Source organism: Aquarana catesbeiana, linkage group LG08, assembly GCF_042186555.1.
Source record: "Aquarana catesbeiana isolate 2022-GZ linkage group LG08, ASM4218655v1, whole genome shotgun sequence".
Lineage (NCBI taxonomy): Eukaryota > Metazoa > Chordata > Amphibia > Anura > Ranidae > Aquarana > Aquarana catesbeiana.
In genome coordinates this window covers 256,091,796-256,107,061 of record NC_133331.1, presented here as the reverse complement: position 1 = coordinate 256,107,061, position 15,266 = coordinate 256,091,796, and the positions used below count along the sequence as shown (strand labels likewise).

The window sequence follows — 15,266 nt, the reverse complement described above, 5'->3', positions numbered from 1 at the left end:
TCCTTGTAGGTTATTCAACTGTGTAGAGCAGTCAAAGAATCAAATGACTCCCACCACATGGCTGTCACAAACCCTTCCGATCCTCCAATTTTTCAATTATTGACCGACATTGTGGGTTGGGGGCATCCATTGACTCTTCCCCAAATGGTAACCTGTTTGTAGTTAGGCAACTGGGTGAAAGATGACTTCTGACCACATTACTGCTTGCTGTTGCTCAGTAGTACAGATTTTTAGTGTCTTACACCTAGGTTATGTCCTGTCATGATTAGGCTTTGGATACAAGTGGTTTGTGAATGACAATCCAGCCCAGCCATACATTCACTTGTAATGTGCAGCTTTTTAGTTTTATTTACTAGAACCAGTCATGACTGGGCTGATTTAAAATACTGCTTGCTACATAATTACTTAGGGATTCTGAGGGCGCTTCTCAAGTAAACTAAACTGACAATCAAACACCTGGAGATGATCTATTACTAGTGTATTGCAAAGTTTGACATCATTTTTGGTGCACTTTAACTTTGGAATTTCTTTTGATGTGGACACGGGATCTGGGAGACTGTAGTTCAGGCATTTGGAAAGGCAGTAGCTGTCAGACTTCAGTTGACCTTTGATACTTAAACTTCAGTGTTTGGCATCAGCCTGTACAATTATAATAAAGTGAACCTGTTAATTGGCCAATTGGCGATACTGCACCTACAGCATAGTGAAGTACCTGATAATTTTGGATATGGTGAAGCACGCAGCTCTCTATCCTTATTCATACAAATGAGCCATCAACAACGGATCGGCCAATCTCTAGGCCTGGGTAAAGACACATATGGCAAGTAGAGGCTCCTTGGAACTGCTTATACAGGGCTTTTTCTTTGGGCTCTGGTGGGGAGAAGGGGGAGCTTAGGTTATGTAAGCCTTTATGGCAGAATGAGCAAAGTGCAGGTTCACTTTAAAGTAGAACTAAAGGAAAAAATTTTTTTATTTTATTTTTTTTTTTTCATTTTGGATAGAGTAAGGGAAGGTTATAACACTAGTTGGTTTTTATTATTTTTGCCATCTGTGTCCCATTTGGGAGATTTCCTTTCGCTTCCGGTCCCATAGCCAAAACTGGAAGTGAGAACTAATCCCTTCAAAGTGATTGAATCCCTCATTCTCACCAGGGTTAGATGAACGAAGAGATCTGGACAGCCGCACACCGGAATGAATTAGTTTTGTCTTTATTTGTAAAACAGGATCATGGGGTACACAGGGCACCACTGTGGGGTGGTACAGAACAACAGCTGAAGCGTTTCACACTTACACTAAGTGCTTACTCATAGCTCATATTCTCGCGTCCCCTTTGAAAGATTTCCCTTCCATTCCTGTTCTGGTGACAACCCAAAATCTGTGATTTTTTTTTTTTTTTTTCTTTCACTTTCAGTAATAACTGGACAAATAGAGAGGGTGAATCTTCCTAACAGGGACATAGCAATAAAAACCTGACAAGTGTTCTAATCCCTCTTCACTCTGTCTAAAACTACAAAGTTTTGCCTTTAGTCATACTTTAAAAGTGAATATTTAGATTCCTGCATAAACTTAGCCTGGTTCTCTTAACCTATGTGGGTGTTGTATGACAATTAAAGATGCGGGATACTAAATAAAGGCTTTGCTACATCTAACCCCACATCTCAATGACTGAAGCACTCTAAAACCTTCACTGATAGAAGCTAAAACAATGTCTGTCTCCTCTACTACTTCTTTTTTTTATTTTTTTTACAGTTTACTGCTGAATGCATATAGACACTTGGTGGTGGATGGGGGATAATAAAGGTCTGGTCTCTTATTCTGCTTCGTAGGTGTCTTTGGGTGCCCAACAACTGTTGCTAATGTGGAGACCGTTTCAGTGGCGCCCACCATCTGCAGACGTGGAGGCTCCTGGTTTGCTGGCTTCGGTCGGGAAAGAAATTCGGGAACTAAACTGTTTAACATCTCCGGTCACGTCAACAATCCTTGTACTGTGGAGGAAGAGATGTCCATACCACTGAAAGAGCTTATAGAAAGGCACGCAGGTACTGTATAGACTACACTGAAGTGGTCCGGTACAAGGGAGATGTGGAGCATTGCTAAGGGATAAAAGTAATACTGTGTATACATGTCAATCTATGGGTTGAAGCCTTGTTCATTGTGTTATTAAAGTATCGCCATATCTTTTGCTAATTCAAATCGCCGCCCCACTTGCTTCCTGGGTCTTAGACTTGTAGGTTTGGTCCATCCCTACCTTTACTATTCTGATAGATTTGCACATGTACACTTTGTTCTCCTAAGCCAGGGGTCAGCAACCTTCTTCCACTTAAGGGCTGGATTCAATGTATGTGAACGCATGCACCTGCTAATAAATGAAGATAATAAAATCCTAACACAGTTATAAAAACAGTACAGGTTTTTTTCAAAGCATTTTTATTTAGCATATCCAAAATTATACATGCAGCCTCTGGCGGAACTCTGCCATTTGGATTAAGCTCCTAGTTATAGCCGCTACTCTAGGCCCCTCCTTCCTCCAGTGTGTTCTTGGAATCCACCCATCTAAACCATACCTTCCTGAATTTCTTAGGGGCACCCCTGGCATCATACGTCATCCTATTTAAAGGTACATTGCATTTACTTTATACCATACTTTGCCTATATCTGTCAATTTAACAAACTCCTCCAAAGATTTATTACACCACAAAGGGCTATTTGGGGACAGCCATAAGGGCCCATCCTTCATCTGTTGGGAACAGAGATAGACCATGTTTAGTAGGCCTGTAGACCATGTTTAGTAGGGTTTCTTGCGAGGTGGCAACCACCGCTTCCAGTAAAGTAGTGGCATTGGGTGTCTGGAGCAAGAATCGCCAGTGTAAAAAGGACAATTGTGATGCAAAAAAATAGGAGCGCAAGTCCTGAAGGGCTAACCCCCCCATTGTAACTGGTAATATTAGAACAGCTAGAGAGATTCTGGGGGCTCGTGATCCCCATCCTCCACTATAATGGAGTCAATGGTTCTGAAAATCTGCAGTGTCACAAAGACCAGAGAATTCGAGAGGATATAGAGAAATTTAGGGAGAAAATTATCTTAATCAAATTTATTTGTTCCATCAATGTAATCGGCAAATTCTGCCATTTCTGTACCTTCTCTCTAAAGGCCCCGATAATCGGTGACAGATTAGTCTCCAGAAACCATGAAATAGGGAGCTGCACCACAACTCCTAAATATATGAAAGAGGTAGACAAGGGAATGAGACACTCAGATGGAAGTACTACTGCATCATTTATGGGAAAAAGGGATGACTTTGTCCAATTAATTTGAAATCCAGAGTAATCTCCAAATTCCTGAATGAGCCTAAAGGCCCCCGAAAGCGAGTGTCCTGGATTCCTGCAGATACAAAAGCATGTCATCTGCATATAGAGACACCCGCTCTTCAAACTCCCCAATTCGCAGACCAGACATGTTAGTAGTAGATCTCAGCTTAGCTGCCAGGGGCTCTATGGCCAGGGCAAACAGGAGGGGCGATAGCGGGCATCCCTGCCTAGTCCCCCTGGATATAGGAACGGGATCCGATATAATACCATTAACCCGTAATCTGACCATCGGATCTGTGTACAGCAGCCGCACCCAGGAGATAAAGACAGGTCCAAAGCCATAGGATTCTAAAAGGCGAAACAAGTATGCCCACTCTACTGAGTCAAAAGCCTTTTTAGTATCTAAAGAGGCTACTACTCTTGTCCTGTAGTTATCGTGTACAGTTTGGAGGTTCGCAAAGAGTCTCCTAATGTTCATCTGTGCACATCCCATCTGATCCGCATCAACCAATTTTAGAAAACGGTTTGTAGTCTCCCTGCAATAATTTTAGCCAGAATTTTGGTATCAACATTCATTTAGTGAGCTTGGACTATAGGAGTCACACTCCCGAAGATCTTTTCCCCCTTTAGGAATTAGAATGACCAACGCTTCCCTCATAGAGGGTGGCAATCTACCATCCGACCTAGCTGTATTGAACACTCGCAGCAGGCGAGGTAACAGTACAGGTTTACCTCACTTTAAGGTGCTTCACTAATACAAAGCCAGTTCACCCTGGGGGAGTATGTAGCTGGGGATTCGGATTTTACTCCCCCCCCCCCCCCCCCCCCCCCCTCCTGGCACCCAAGGGTGGCTGACGCCAGCCCTGCTAACCAGCATGGTCCCTGAAGAAGGGGTCCCTGTCCCAGGGGGTGATGTGGTCCCCTATAGCATTTTGCTCTGTCCCCTGCACCCCCCCCACTGTATCATCCTCTGTCCCCCACCCCTCTCACACACACAGTGTAGGTAGAACTCTCCTACCTTACACAGGTGTACAGCAAGCAGAGCACCAGAGATCGATATCACAGGGCTGGATGGGGGGCGGGAACTGCTGAAGTTAACTTTTCGCATTAACAGGCTGGTGATTGGTTGCTAGGATCTCCCGGCAGCCAATCACCTGCTGTTTAATGAAAAAGTAAACTCCAGCAATTCCCGATGGACCGGACATTCAGCGGTGGCGGCCTCGGTTTGCCGACCCCTGTCCTAAGCAAACAGTAGAAGTGGCAACTTATCCAAGGAGAGAATAACTTACACAATCAAATCCTGGACTTCCCTGGCGACTAAACTGCTTTTAAGTAGTTGTTGATGCAAATTTGCTGTTTTTTCTAATAATAAAGGTTTTGTAATTGTACCCAGCCACTGTGATATACACACCCTTGCTAGTCCATAAGATAAATCTGTTGGATCCTGGTTTAGCCTTACTGGTTTCTGGGTCATCTTCCAGCTCACTGGACAGAGGTGATGGTACTGACCTTAAGGATAAAGCATAAAAGTTCCAAAGAAATTGGTTCTTTCCGGCTTAAGCAGCGCTAAAAAAAACCCCCCACATAAATAAAGTTTAAAGAAAATGCATATGAGCAACCAGCACTCTAAAAATATAAAAATTGTGACAGTCCAGGTGTTGAGTAATTTCTCATGAGACAGTTCATATCATTGCAGAAATGTTCCACCGTCACCACACCTTGTGATTTCACTCCCTATAGGAATTGCACTCGTAGGGAGTGGAATCACAAGGTGTGGTGACGGTGGAACATTTCTGCAATGAAAAGTTACTCAACACCTGGACTGTCACAATTTTTATATTTTTAGAGTGCTGGTTGCTCATATGCATTTTTTTTTTTTAACTTTTATTTATGTGTTTTTTTTTGTTGTTGTTTTTTTTGCTTTTGTTTTTTTTTTTTTTTTGAGCGCTGAAAGAATTAATTTGTTTGGAACTTTTTTGCTTTCTCCTTAATGTTATATTTGATTACAGCAGCTGCGTAGTTTAATTTACTTCTTATCTTGAGCGCTGGATAAGTGACCCTGTTTGCTTTTACTGATGGTACTGACCAATTGTACAATGAGGAGGCTAGAGACAGAGAGGTGACACAGAAAGCTAAACTACTGAACCAGTAATCTTAAAGCGGAGCTCCACTAATCTGCCTCCTCCCCCTGCTCTGCTGCCACATTTGGCACCTTTTGGGGGAGGAGTGGGTACCTAGCTTTGACAGGTACCTGCTCCTACTTCCAGCTTAGTTCACTGCGGTAAACTCAGATGGAAATTTGGCCCCCTCCTCCTTCCCCCGCAGCTGGCCCAATTGGAGATTGCAGCGAGCTTCACACATGTGCAGTAGGGAACCGGCTGTGAAGCCGCACGGCTTCACTGCTGGTTTCCCTTAGTGGAGTCGGCGGCAACACCCGATAGCCAATTTAAAAATCAGCTCGAGTGAAGACACCACTGGATTCTTGGACAGGTATGTGTCCTAATAATAAAAGTCAGCAGCTACAGGATTTGTAGTTGCAGGAGACTGGATAGAGCTGCACGATTCTGGCTAAAATAAGAATTACAATTTTTTTGCTTAGAAGATAGATCACGATTCTCGCGGTGTAACATCATCTTTCATATTAAAACAAAAAAAAAATTGGGCTAACTTCACTGTTTCGTTTTTTCTTTTTATTCATTGAAGTGTATTTTTTCCCAAAAAATTGCATTTGAAAGAGCGCTGGGCAAATACAGTGTGACATAAAATGGAAGCAATTGACATTTTATTCCCTAGGGTCTCTGCTAAAATATATATATAATGTTTGGGGGTTCCAAGTAATTTTCTAACAAAGAATATTGATTTTAACTTCAGAAACAAGTGTCAGAAAAAAGATTTAGACTTTAAGTGGTTAAACTTCCTGCATTTACATGTTGTTAAACTTGGCAGACTGCCTGGATTTTTTTTTCACACAGAAGTTTATCCCTTTGATCTAAGGCCCCTTTCACACAGGCGGACATGAGGGCAGACCGTTCATGTCCGCCTGTCAGTTTTTTAGGCGGACCTGAACAGACGCTCCATACAGGTCTATGGAGCGACTGATGTTAGCGGTGACATGTCCGCTGACATCTGACCCGCTCCGATCTGCTAAAGTGTGACTGAGGAAAACCCTAAGAAGGAAGAGTTAGTTACAATGTTTCATGTTAAAAACTTGGCAGACTGCCCGGATGTTTTCTTTTGACAGCTGAGTATGCAGATAAGTCTCTCCACTTGTTATATGAAAGAATCGGCAAACTCTGCAATAGAGATCGTCAGGGGGGTTGAATCGAGATCACGATTTTTTTATCGATCAATTGTGCGGCTCTAAGCCTGGAGCTCCTCTTTAATTGCTGAATCGGGAACAAAGTGTGTAGTTTTTCAGATGGAAACAGTTCTTTGCAGAGATTACATTGGTCAGATGTTAAAATTTAGCATTTAGGTGCATTGGGGGGCTTGGCCTACATGCCCAGGGCCTTTATATACTAATCCAGCAACGTACACCTAGTCTGTGTTCTGCAAAACAACACGGTAAAGGATAACCAGGTTTTTCCGAGTCTCCCTGATCCTTTGATTAACCAGGCCAAGGACCCTCAAGCACCCTTGCACAGTCTCTCTGAAGATATAACTTACTCTGTCACATACATACATGTAAAGCAAGCTGTGAAGAAGAAATAGAATTCTTACCTTTAACGCTACCCATGCCACTTAAATCTGCTGATTTGCCTGATGATATCTGCTGGGAAATGGACACTTCCAGGAATGTTGATCTCCTGGGTTCTCTGCAGCTCTCACTGGTTCATCTTGCTGATCTTCATGTCATTACTACATCCTATAGTGGTGTGGAGATCAGCAGAGGAAATCGGTGAGAACTACGGGGGACCACAGAGAACGGCACTCCCTGAACTGGGTTGTTTTCCCAGTGGACTTCTGGGTATCATTTTTCAACAACCGAGTGGATTTTGTGACACGGGCAGTGAGAAAGATAAGTATTCTATTTCTTCTTTACAGGTTTGTAGAAAACTGTAGGCTGCTAATAAACCTTGATCATTTTTTGAATGTAACTATTCATGCAACTCCTGCAGTCTCCTGGAAACCTTCAATACTAAGCAGGAAGCTTATTCAGGTTAGATTAAGAAGCTGTGGTCCTGGCTGAAGGCATTCTCATAGCCCTGCTCACCCAGGGGAGCCCCAGTGAATCCAACAGAGATGGCTTGTCATTTCTCCTTGGACTGTGTTGCCCAAGTAACGTGATGTTTCTGGTGACTTCTGTCTGTCTTGTTCTTGCAGGTGGTGTCACTGGTGGCTGGGACAATCTGCTGGGTGTCATTCCTGGAGGCTCCTCCACTCCTATCATCCCTCGCTCTGTATGTGATGACGTCCTCATGGACTTCGATGCTCTTGTTCAGGCTCAGACTGGTCTTGGCACAGCTGCACTCATTGTCATGGATAAATCGGTAAGTACAGTTGTCTGAGTCCTATACCATTGTTAGTATGACCTGAAAATGCCGTTCTCTGACTTTGTTCTTCCGTTACAGACAGACATTGTTCGCGCTATTGCCCGTCTTATAGAATTCTATAAGCATGAGAGCTGTGGTCAGTGCACACCATGCAGGGAAGGTATGCTTTACTCCTATAGGGACATGAGTCTTAGTGTGTGTGTTCTCACTTCTATATCAGTGTATTAGTCTTTAGGCCTCCACTGATTTATCTGGCCCAAAAAACGTATGCTAAGTAATCACACTAAACTAAAGCTAACCCAAAGTTAACCCATTTTAGCGCCAATATCACATGAAATGTTTTTTTGCACTGAAATTTGAAAAGGCAGACAATCTGAATAAGGTTCTTACAGAAGCTCTGCCTGCGGCATACATTTGAGGGTCCTTAACCACTTCAGCCCCGGAAGATTTGGCTGCTGAATGACTGGGCCATTTTTTTTGCGATTCGGCACTGCGTCGCTTTAACTGACAATTGCGCAGTCGTGCAACGCTGCACCCAAAACAAAATTGATGTCCTTTTTTTTTTTCCCACAAATAGAGCTTTCTTTTGGTGGTATTTGATCACCTCTGCGGTTTTTATTTTGCGCTATAAACAAAAAAAGAGCAACAATTTTGAAAAAAACACAATATTTTGTACTTTTTGCTATAATAAATATCCCCATTTTTTTTTTTTTAAAAAGCTAATTTTTTCTCAGTTTAGGCTGATATGTATTCTTCTACATATTTTTGGTAAAACAAAATCGCAATAAGCGTATATTGACTGTTTTGCGCAAAAGTTATAGCGTCTACAAAATAGGGGATAGATTTATAGCATTTTTATTATTATTTTTTTTTTTTTCTAGTAATGGCGATCTTTTTGATCAGGACTGCGACATTAAGTCGGACACTTTTGACACATTTTTGGGACCATTGGCATTTATACAGCGATCAGCGCTATAAAAATGAACTGATTACTGTAAAAATGTCACTGGCAGGGAAGGGGTTAACACTAGGGGGCGATCAAGGGGTTAACTGTGTTCCCTGCTACGTGTTTCTAACTGAAGGGGAATGGGACTGACTAGAGGAAGTGACAGATCTTGGTTCCTAGCTATTAGGAACACACGATCTGTCGCTTCTCACAGAACAGGGATTTGTGTGCTTACACACACACTTCCGTGTTCTGCCTCTCGTGCCCGCGATCGCTCGTGGCCGGCGACCATCGGCCACGAGTATCGGCACCCCCGCACTGAAGCGTGCGCGCCTGCTATTCGGATCCCACGAGCCGTTGTATAGCTACGACGGCTTGCGGGGTAGTGCCGATCTACTGCAGTAAAATGATGGCGGCTGGTCAGCAAGCAGTTAACAAAGATAACAGTGTGGTAATTATGCCAGAAAATTGGCACTTCCAGCATTATTGGATCCTCACACTGTTAGGCCAACCGCTGCACTAACCCCAATCCCCTTTCTCAGTGCATCACAGCATTTGTTCTGGAAGTACAAAAATGATCCAAGTTCAGCCCAGACAGTTGCTGCATGGTAAACGCACGCCATTGCAGCACAAAGCAGAACGCTGGGTTGTCCTTATTTCTTACAGAGGTCTTTTTCTTTGGTCTTCCACAGGGGTCGACTGGATGAACAAAATGATGTGGAGGATGTGCCAAGGAAATGCCCAGGAGGCAGAGATAGACATGTTGTGGGAGATCAGTAAACAAATAGAAGGCCACACAATCTGTGCTTTAGGAGACGGCGCGGCTTGGCCTGTGCAGGTAAATATTTCTCATAGTGCAGTAGAACTTTTGGGTGGAAGAGGAGAGAGATGCAGTAATCAGTTCTTCTAACGCAACAAAGGTGCTTTTGTATTTTGGAAGTTACATATTAAAAGCGGAGTTCCACCCAAAAGTAGAAGTTTCCCTTTAAGGCCTCCTCCTCGGCTCCTGTTTGTGAAACTGAGCTTTTGGGGAGGAGGGGGGGCGCAGGTACCCAATTTTGACAGGTACCTGCTCCCACTCCCTGTTCTGGTCGCCTTAGGCGATCGGAAGTGGAGGTTCACCCTCCTGAAGTCTTTTGGGACACATGACGGGTCCTAGAAGACTTCGGGACCAGTCACAGCGCCGCTCGCGCATGTGCAGTGGGCACCTGGCTGTGAAGTTGCAAGTTGTCACAGGCAGGTGCCCTTAATAGAGATGCCGGTGCCACTAAGGGAGGACACGGGGAGAACACAGCGTGGGGGAGTGCACCGCTGGACAGGCGAGTGGCTGTTTATTAAAAATCAGCAGTTACACTTTTTGTAGCTGCTGACTTTTAATAAACAAAAATATGACTGGAACTTCGCTTTAAGACCTGTTGTGCTTCTGCATAAATTACCTGCATTCTTGAAGTCATATTAATCCTTCAGGTTTTATTTTAAAGCACCATCAGCAGCTGATTTAATTACTTATTGTATTTGCAGCTTTATCTTTTAATCCTTGCCTGTGTTTAAGTTGAAAGGCTAACTCAATAATTTGCCACATTTTACATATTAATCTGTGTTTAGGGTGTAACATGATGCAAATGGGACCCCATCACCCCAAAACTGCCACAGCAGAAGGCAGACTTGCGGTTCTCATTGGAACACGAGAATGTTGATCACGGGACTTGTAGTCCATTGACACTTCTCCAGCTCTCCAACTGAAAGTCCGTACCTCAGTACAGACATAGAGCTGGAGGTCGGATTCTGCAGGGGCCTGACATTGTACCCATGATCCAGCAATTGTGGGTACAATGTTTTTCAGGCTTCTATGCAAAAAAATAAATGCCCATTTTATTTTCCTGTAAATAATTATATATGCATTTATAATTTTTCCATATAAGGTTCCTTTTCTTGCAGCATCCTATGGAGCCACCCTTGATTGCAGGGACTAGAATTGTGTCTCTGTATACCGTGTGCATTTTATAGAAACAGCTCAATAGCCTAGGGTGGCAAAGCACTCCCCTGCTCCTCCTTTCTCCAGACTAACTGGCTGTAGACTGCACTGTCAACTCATTTCCGTGAAGACTGGAAGTTCAGGAAAGCAGCACTAAGAGAGAGAGCAGAAACCGGCAGCATTGAATGTTGTAAATTGCAAATATATGGCATAAATACATAAAAAAGTGCCTTAATTAAAAAAGCATAATATATGCGAAAACATTTGCGTACAAAACAAAGCATTCCTAAAGTGCTGACAGTGCTCAATAATCTACTATTATATGTATATAAATATGTACATATAGCAGTTGGATATGGACTAAACAAAAAAAACAATCTGTAGATTCACAAATCTTCTCAAAGTACTGCGAGTAAATGTCCCCAAGTGCAGAAAAGGCACCTCCAGTCCTTCACCAAATGTGCAGGATTAGGATTGCTTTGTTTTGTACACTGTTTTTGCATATATTATGCTTTATTAAGGCACTTTTTTTATGTATTTATGCCATATAGTACTTTATTTGGGTTGGAGCACTGCACTTTGTTTTTGAGTTCTTGTTTTAGAAGGTTGGCATGTCACCTTTTTGTGCTAGCCGCTATTCTCTCAGAGCGCTAACTTATACAACTTTATGTAAATTGCAAATATTTGGGTAAGAATTTTAACAAATAGTTTACTGGGGAATGCTTATTTTACTGTGCTTAGTGTGTTACGCTGAAAACACTGCGGGTTTGATGCTGCTTTAAAGTCTACATTTTCTTTACCATAATGCATTGTCTGCATTAATGTAAATAAATAAATAGTCCCCACTACTTCTCCTACCCACACCTATCCCTAAACACTTACCTCCTGTCACCTTGCCTGAAGCACTGCTCCTCTCACAGGAAACCTAGAGCAGCGGAAGCCATAGGCTGCTGCTGTCAGTCAAACTCCTGTGAGGAGGGAGCAGAGGCGTGGCTTACCAGCACTGTATATCTCTATTGATACATACAGCCCGGCTGGGGAGCACACGGGTGCCTCCTTAGTACAGGCTTGCAGACAAGGCACTCGGCCAATTTCGCCTAGGCCAGTGGTCTCCAAACTGTGGGCTGCGTGCGGCCCTTCGCTTGCCTTTATCCAACCCTTGGGCCACTATTCCTTCCACTGACACACGGCACTGTTCCTCCTCGCTTACAACAATGATAAGGCACTATTCCTTCCACTAACACCCAATAGTGGAGAACTATTCCTTCCACAGACAAACAGTGGCACACTATTCCTCCCACTAACGGCAACAATGGGGCACTATTGCTTACACTGACACAATGAGGCTTTATTATCCCCACTGACCCCAATGATGGGCCACTATTCCTTTCAGTGACACCAACAATAGTGCACCATTTATTCCGCTGACACTAGTGGGGCACTATTACTTCCCCTAACATCAATGGCCCCAGGTGCTATGCAATTTTCTCTACTTCCACTTCCAATAACCACCAAGCATTGTTTTCCTCCTAAAACTGGAGCATTTTCTAACCCCACTAGCCACAGTCTGGCCCCCTAAAGTCTAAAGGACAAAAATTGGCCTTTTGTTTAGAAAGTGACTCCTGGCCTAGGCGATTCTGGCGGAAGTGGGATCTGTCAAAAGAAATTGAAGTCCAAAAGTTGAAAAGGAGGGGAGGAATTTACCTTTTAGGGTTAAGTTCCGCTTTAAGTCAGCCACAACCAGGCAACTAGAATTTTTGGCAAGAGGTCAGGCATTCCTCGGCGGTCATTACCTCTCCCATACTTACTTTGTGACAGTTTAAAGAGACGAATGGCGACTGCCATTGCTAACCTTCTTAAAGTGCTGGTTGCCTGTTCCAGGTTGTTGACGCAAAGTCAGCAGTCTGCATTCTTGTTCTGTGCCAATAAGTCAAATTAATGAAGTCTGAGAGTCAGCTGCAGAATGAAAAGCTGGCAATAACGGCCTCCATGTTTTGCTTAGGAAAGGTTTTCTTGTAAAACCAATTTTATCACCTTCACATGTTAGAATTTGTTGCTGGAAATGCTTTCAAATGTTGCTTCCTACCCTCACTCTGCAGGGGTCTGTTTTGGCAGAGCTGAGTAATGGCCACACCCCTCAGAACAAGTGTCCTCACACAGACTTGTATTACAAAGTAAGAGAGGGTATATGTCTGACTAGCTTTGTTATTGAGAACTGATTGCACTAGGCCTTCTTTGTCTTACGGTGTGCTGTCATAATTAGTAATTGTACAACTGTTCTAACAGGAAAACTGAAGTTTTAGTGCAATGTCTAATTCTTCGACTTTAAAGGGGGCTCATCTTTTGACGTGTTTGTGGCTTCAAAGCTAAACTCAGCAGAGAGACTTTTGGCATTCAGACATACAGTGGGGACGGAAAGTATTCAGACCCCCTTACATTTTTCACTCTTTGTTAGCAAATGGCTGCAGTATAAAATCAATATAAAAGTTCATTTTTTTCCTCATTAATGTACACACCGCACCCCATATTGACAGAAAAACACAGAATTGTTGACATGTTTGCAGATTTATTAAAAAAGAAAAACTGAAATATCACATGGTCCTAAGTATTCAGACCCTTTGCTCAGTATTTAGTAGAAGCACCCTTTTGATCTAATACAGCCATGAGTCTTTTTGGGAAAGATGCAACAAGTTTTTCACCCCTGGATTTGGGGATCCTCTGCCATTCCTCCTTGCAGATCCTCTCCAGTTCTGTCAGGTTGGATGGTAAACGTTGGTGGACAACCATTTTTAGGTCTCTCCAGAGATGCTCAATTGGGTTTAAGTCAGGGCTCTGGCTGGACCATTCAAGAACAGTCACGGAGTTGTTGTGAAGCCACTCCTTCGTTATTTTAGCTGTGTGCTTAGGGTCATTGTCTTGACCTTCCGCCCAGTCTGAGGTCCTGAGCACTCTGGAGAAGGTTTTCGTCCAGGATATCCCTGTACTTGACCACATTCATCTTTCCCTCGATTGCAACCAGTCGTCCTGTCCCTGCAGCTGAAAAACACCCCCACAGCATGATGCTGCCACCACCAGGCTTTACTGTTGGGACTGTATTGGACAGGTGATGAGCAGTGCCTGGTTTTCTCCACGAATACCGATTAGAATTAAGGCCAAAAAGTTCTATCTTGGTCTCATCAGACCAGACTATCTTATTTCTCACCATCTTGGAGTCCTACAGGTGTTTTTTTTTTAGAAAACTCCATGCGGCCTTTCATGCGTCTTGCACTAAGGAGAGGCTTCCGTCGGGCCACTCTGCCATAAAGCCCCGACTGGTGGAGGGCTGCAGTGTTGGTTGACTTTCTGCCATCTCTGGACTGCATCTCTGGTGCTCAGCCACAGTAATCTTTGGGTTCTTCTTTACCTCTCTCACCAAGGCTCTTCTCCCCCGATAGCTCAGTTTGGCCGGACGGCCAGCTCGCTCTAGGAAGGGTTCTGGTCTACCCAAACGTCTTCCGTTTAAGGATTATGGAGGCCACTGTGCTCTTAGGAACCTTAAGTGCAGAAGAAATTTTTTTGTAACCTTGGCCAGATCTATGCCTTGCCACAATTCTGTCTCTGAGCTCTTCAGGCAGTTCCTTTGACCTCATGATTCTCATTTGCTCTGACATGCACTGTGAGCTGTAAGGTCTTGTATAGACAGGTGTGTGGCTTGGACAGCACCTGAGTCAAATATGAGTGTCACAGCAAATATTGTACATTAATGAGGAAAAAAATGTAACTTAAATGATTTATCAAATGGCTGCAATATAACAAAGAGTGAAATTTAAGGGGGTCTGAATACTTTCCGTCCCCACTGTAACTAAAATATTGTTTTTTGGTGTATGGCTGGCTTGGCTATTCTGTGTAACTATCCCTTTCTTCCTTTAGGGTTTGATTCGTCATTTCCGTCCAGAGCTGGAGGAGAGGATAAGACGGTTCCATGCATCCAATAGACAGCAGGCCAGCAACTGAGTGCAATACAGCTGCTTTGAAATAGCCAGATCCGCTTTATTTATCAGAGAAGAATGCTGGCTTTTGCCCCTTGTGTTGATACGTGTTAATAAACCGGAACTTTCTAAGCTGACCTGTCTTATTGATGTCTTTGTAAATCCCTAAGTAGGAAGAGCTTTGTGTATGAGCAGACTTAAAGGAGAAATCCAGCCTGAGCTCGTTTGGCTGGGCTTCTCCTATGGGTCACAGGAGTGCAATTTGTTTTGCACTCCTGTGACCCATTTTTAGCGGAGTGTGGTCTGAAGTCCACTCTCTGCTGATGTCGCTGGAATCAATCCAGGCACCACATAATCACAATAAAGTCTGGATCCGCCAGGTGCCTGCACTGATGCCTGTCTCAAGCTCTCAGCGAGCTGCTGAGAGCCTGAGATGGCCTCTCCCTGCCCCTCCACAGCTTAGCGCTCCAATGAGTAGAGAGGACCAAGCCATCGGCAGTGTTTGATGGCTCGGTTCTTAGTACAGAGGTGCCAGGGGACAGATGCAGCATCTGCCCGATTGCTGCATCCACCAA

The 15,266-nt window shown here is 43.7% G+C and overlaps 1 protein-coding gene across 1 annotated transcript in view; it reads left to right on the top strand.

Moving 5' to 3' along the window:
- Nucleotides 1-14,828, top strand: part of NDUFV1 (NADH:ubiquinone oxidoreductase core subunit V1) — a 29,034-nt gene extending 14,206 nt beyond the window's left edge. Inside the window, exons 7-11 of the mRNA XM_073597039.1 lie at nt 1,827-2,039; nt 7,633-7,799; nt 7,881-7,962; nt 9,441-9,586; nt 14,633-14,828. Coding sequence (XP_073453140.1) covers nt 1,827-2,039; nt 7,633-7,799; nt 7,881-7,962; nt 9,441-9,586; nt 14,633-14,716 — 692 coding nt within the window. The 3' untranslated portion in view covers nt 14,717-14,828. The remainder of the gene's footprint in view (nt 1-1,826; nt 2,040-7,632; nt 7,800-7,880; nt 7,963-9,440; nt 9,587-14,632) is intronic.
- Nucleotides 14,829-15,266: the final 438 nt, after the last annotated feature.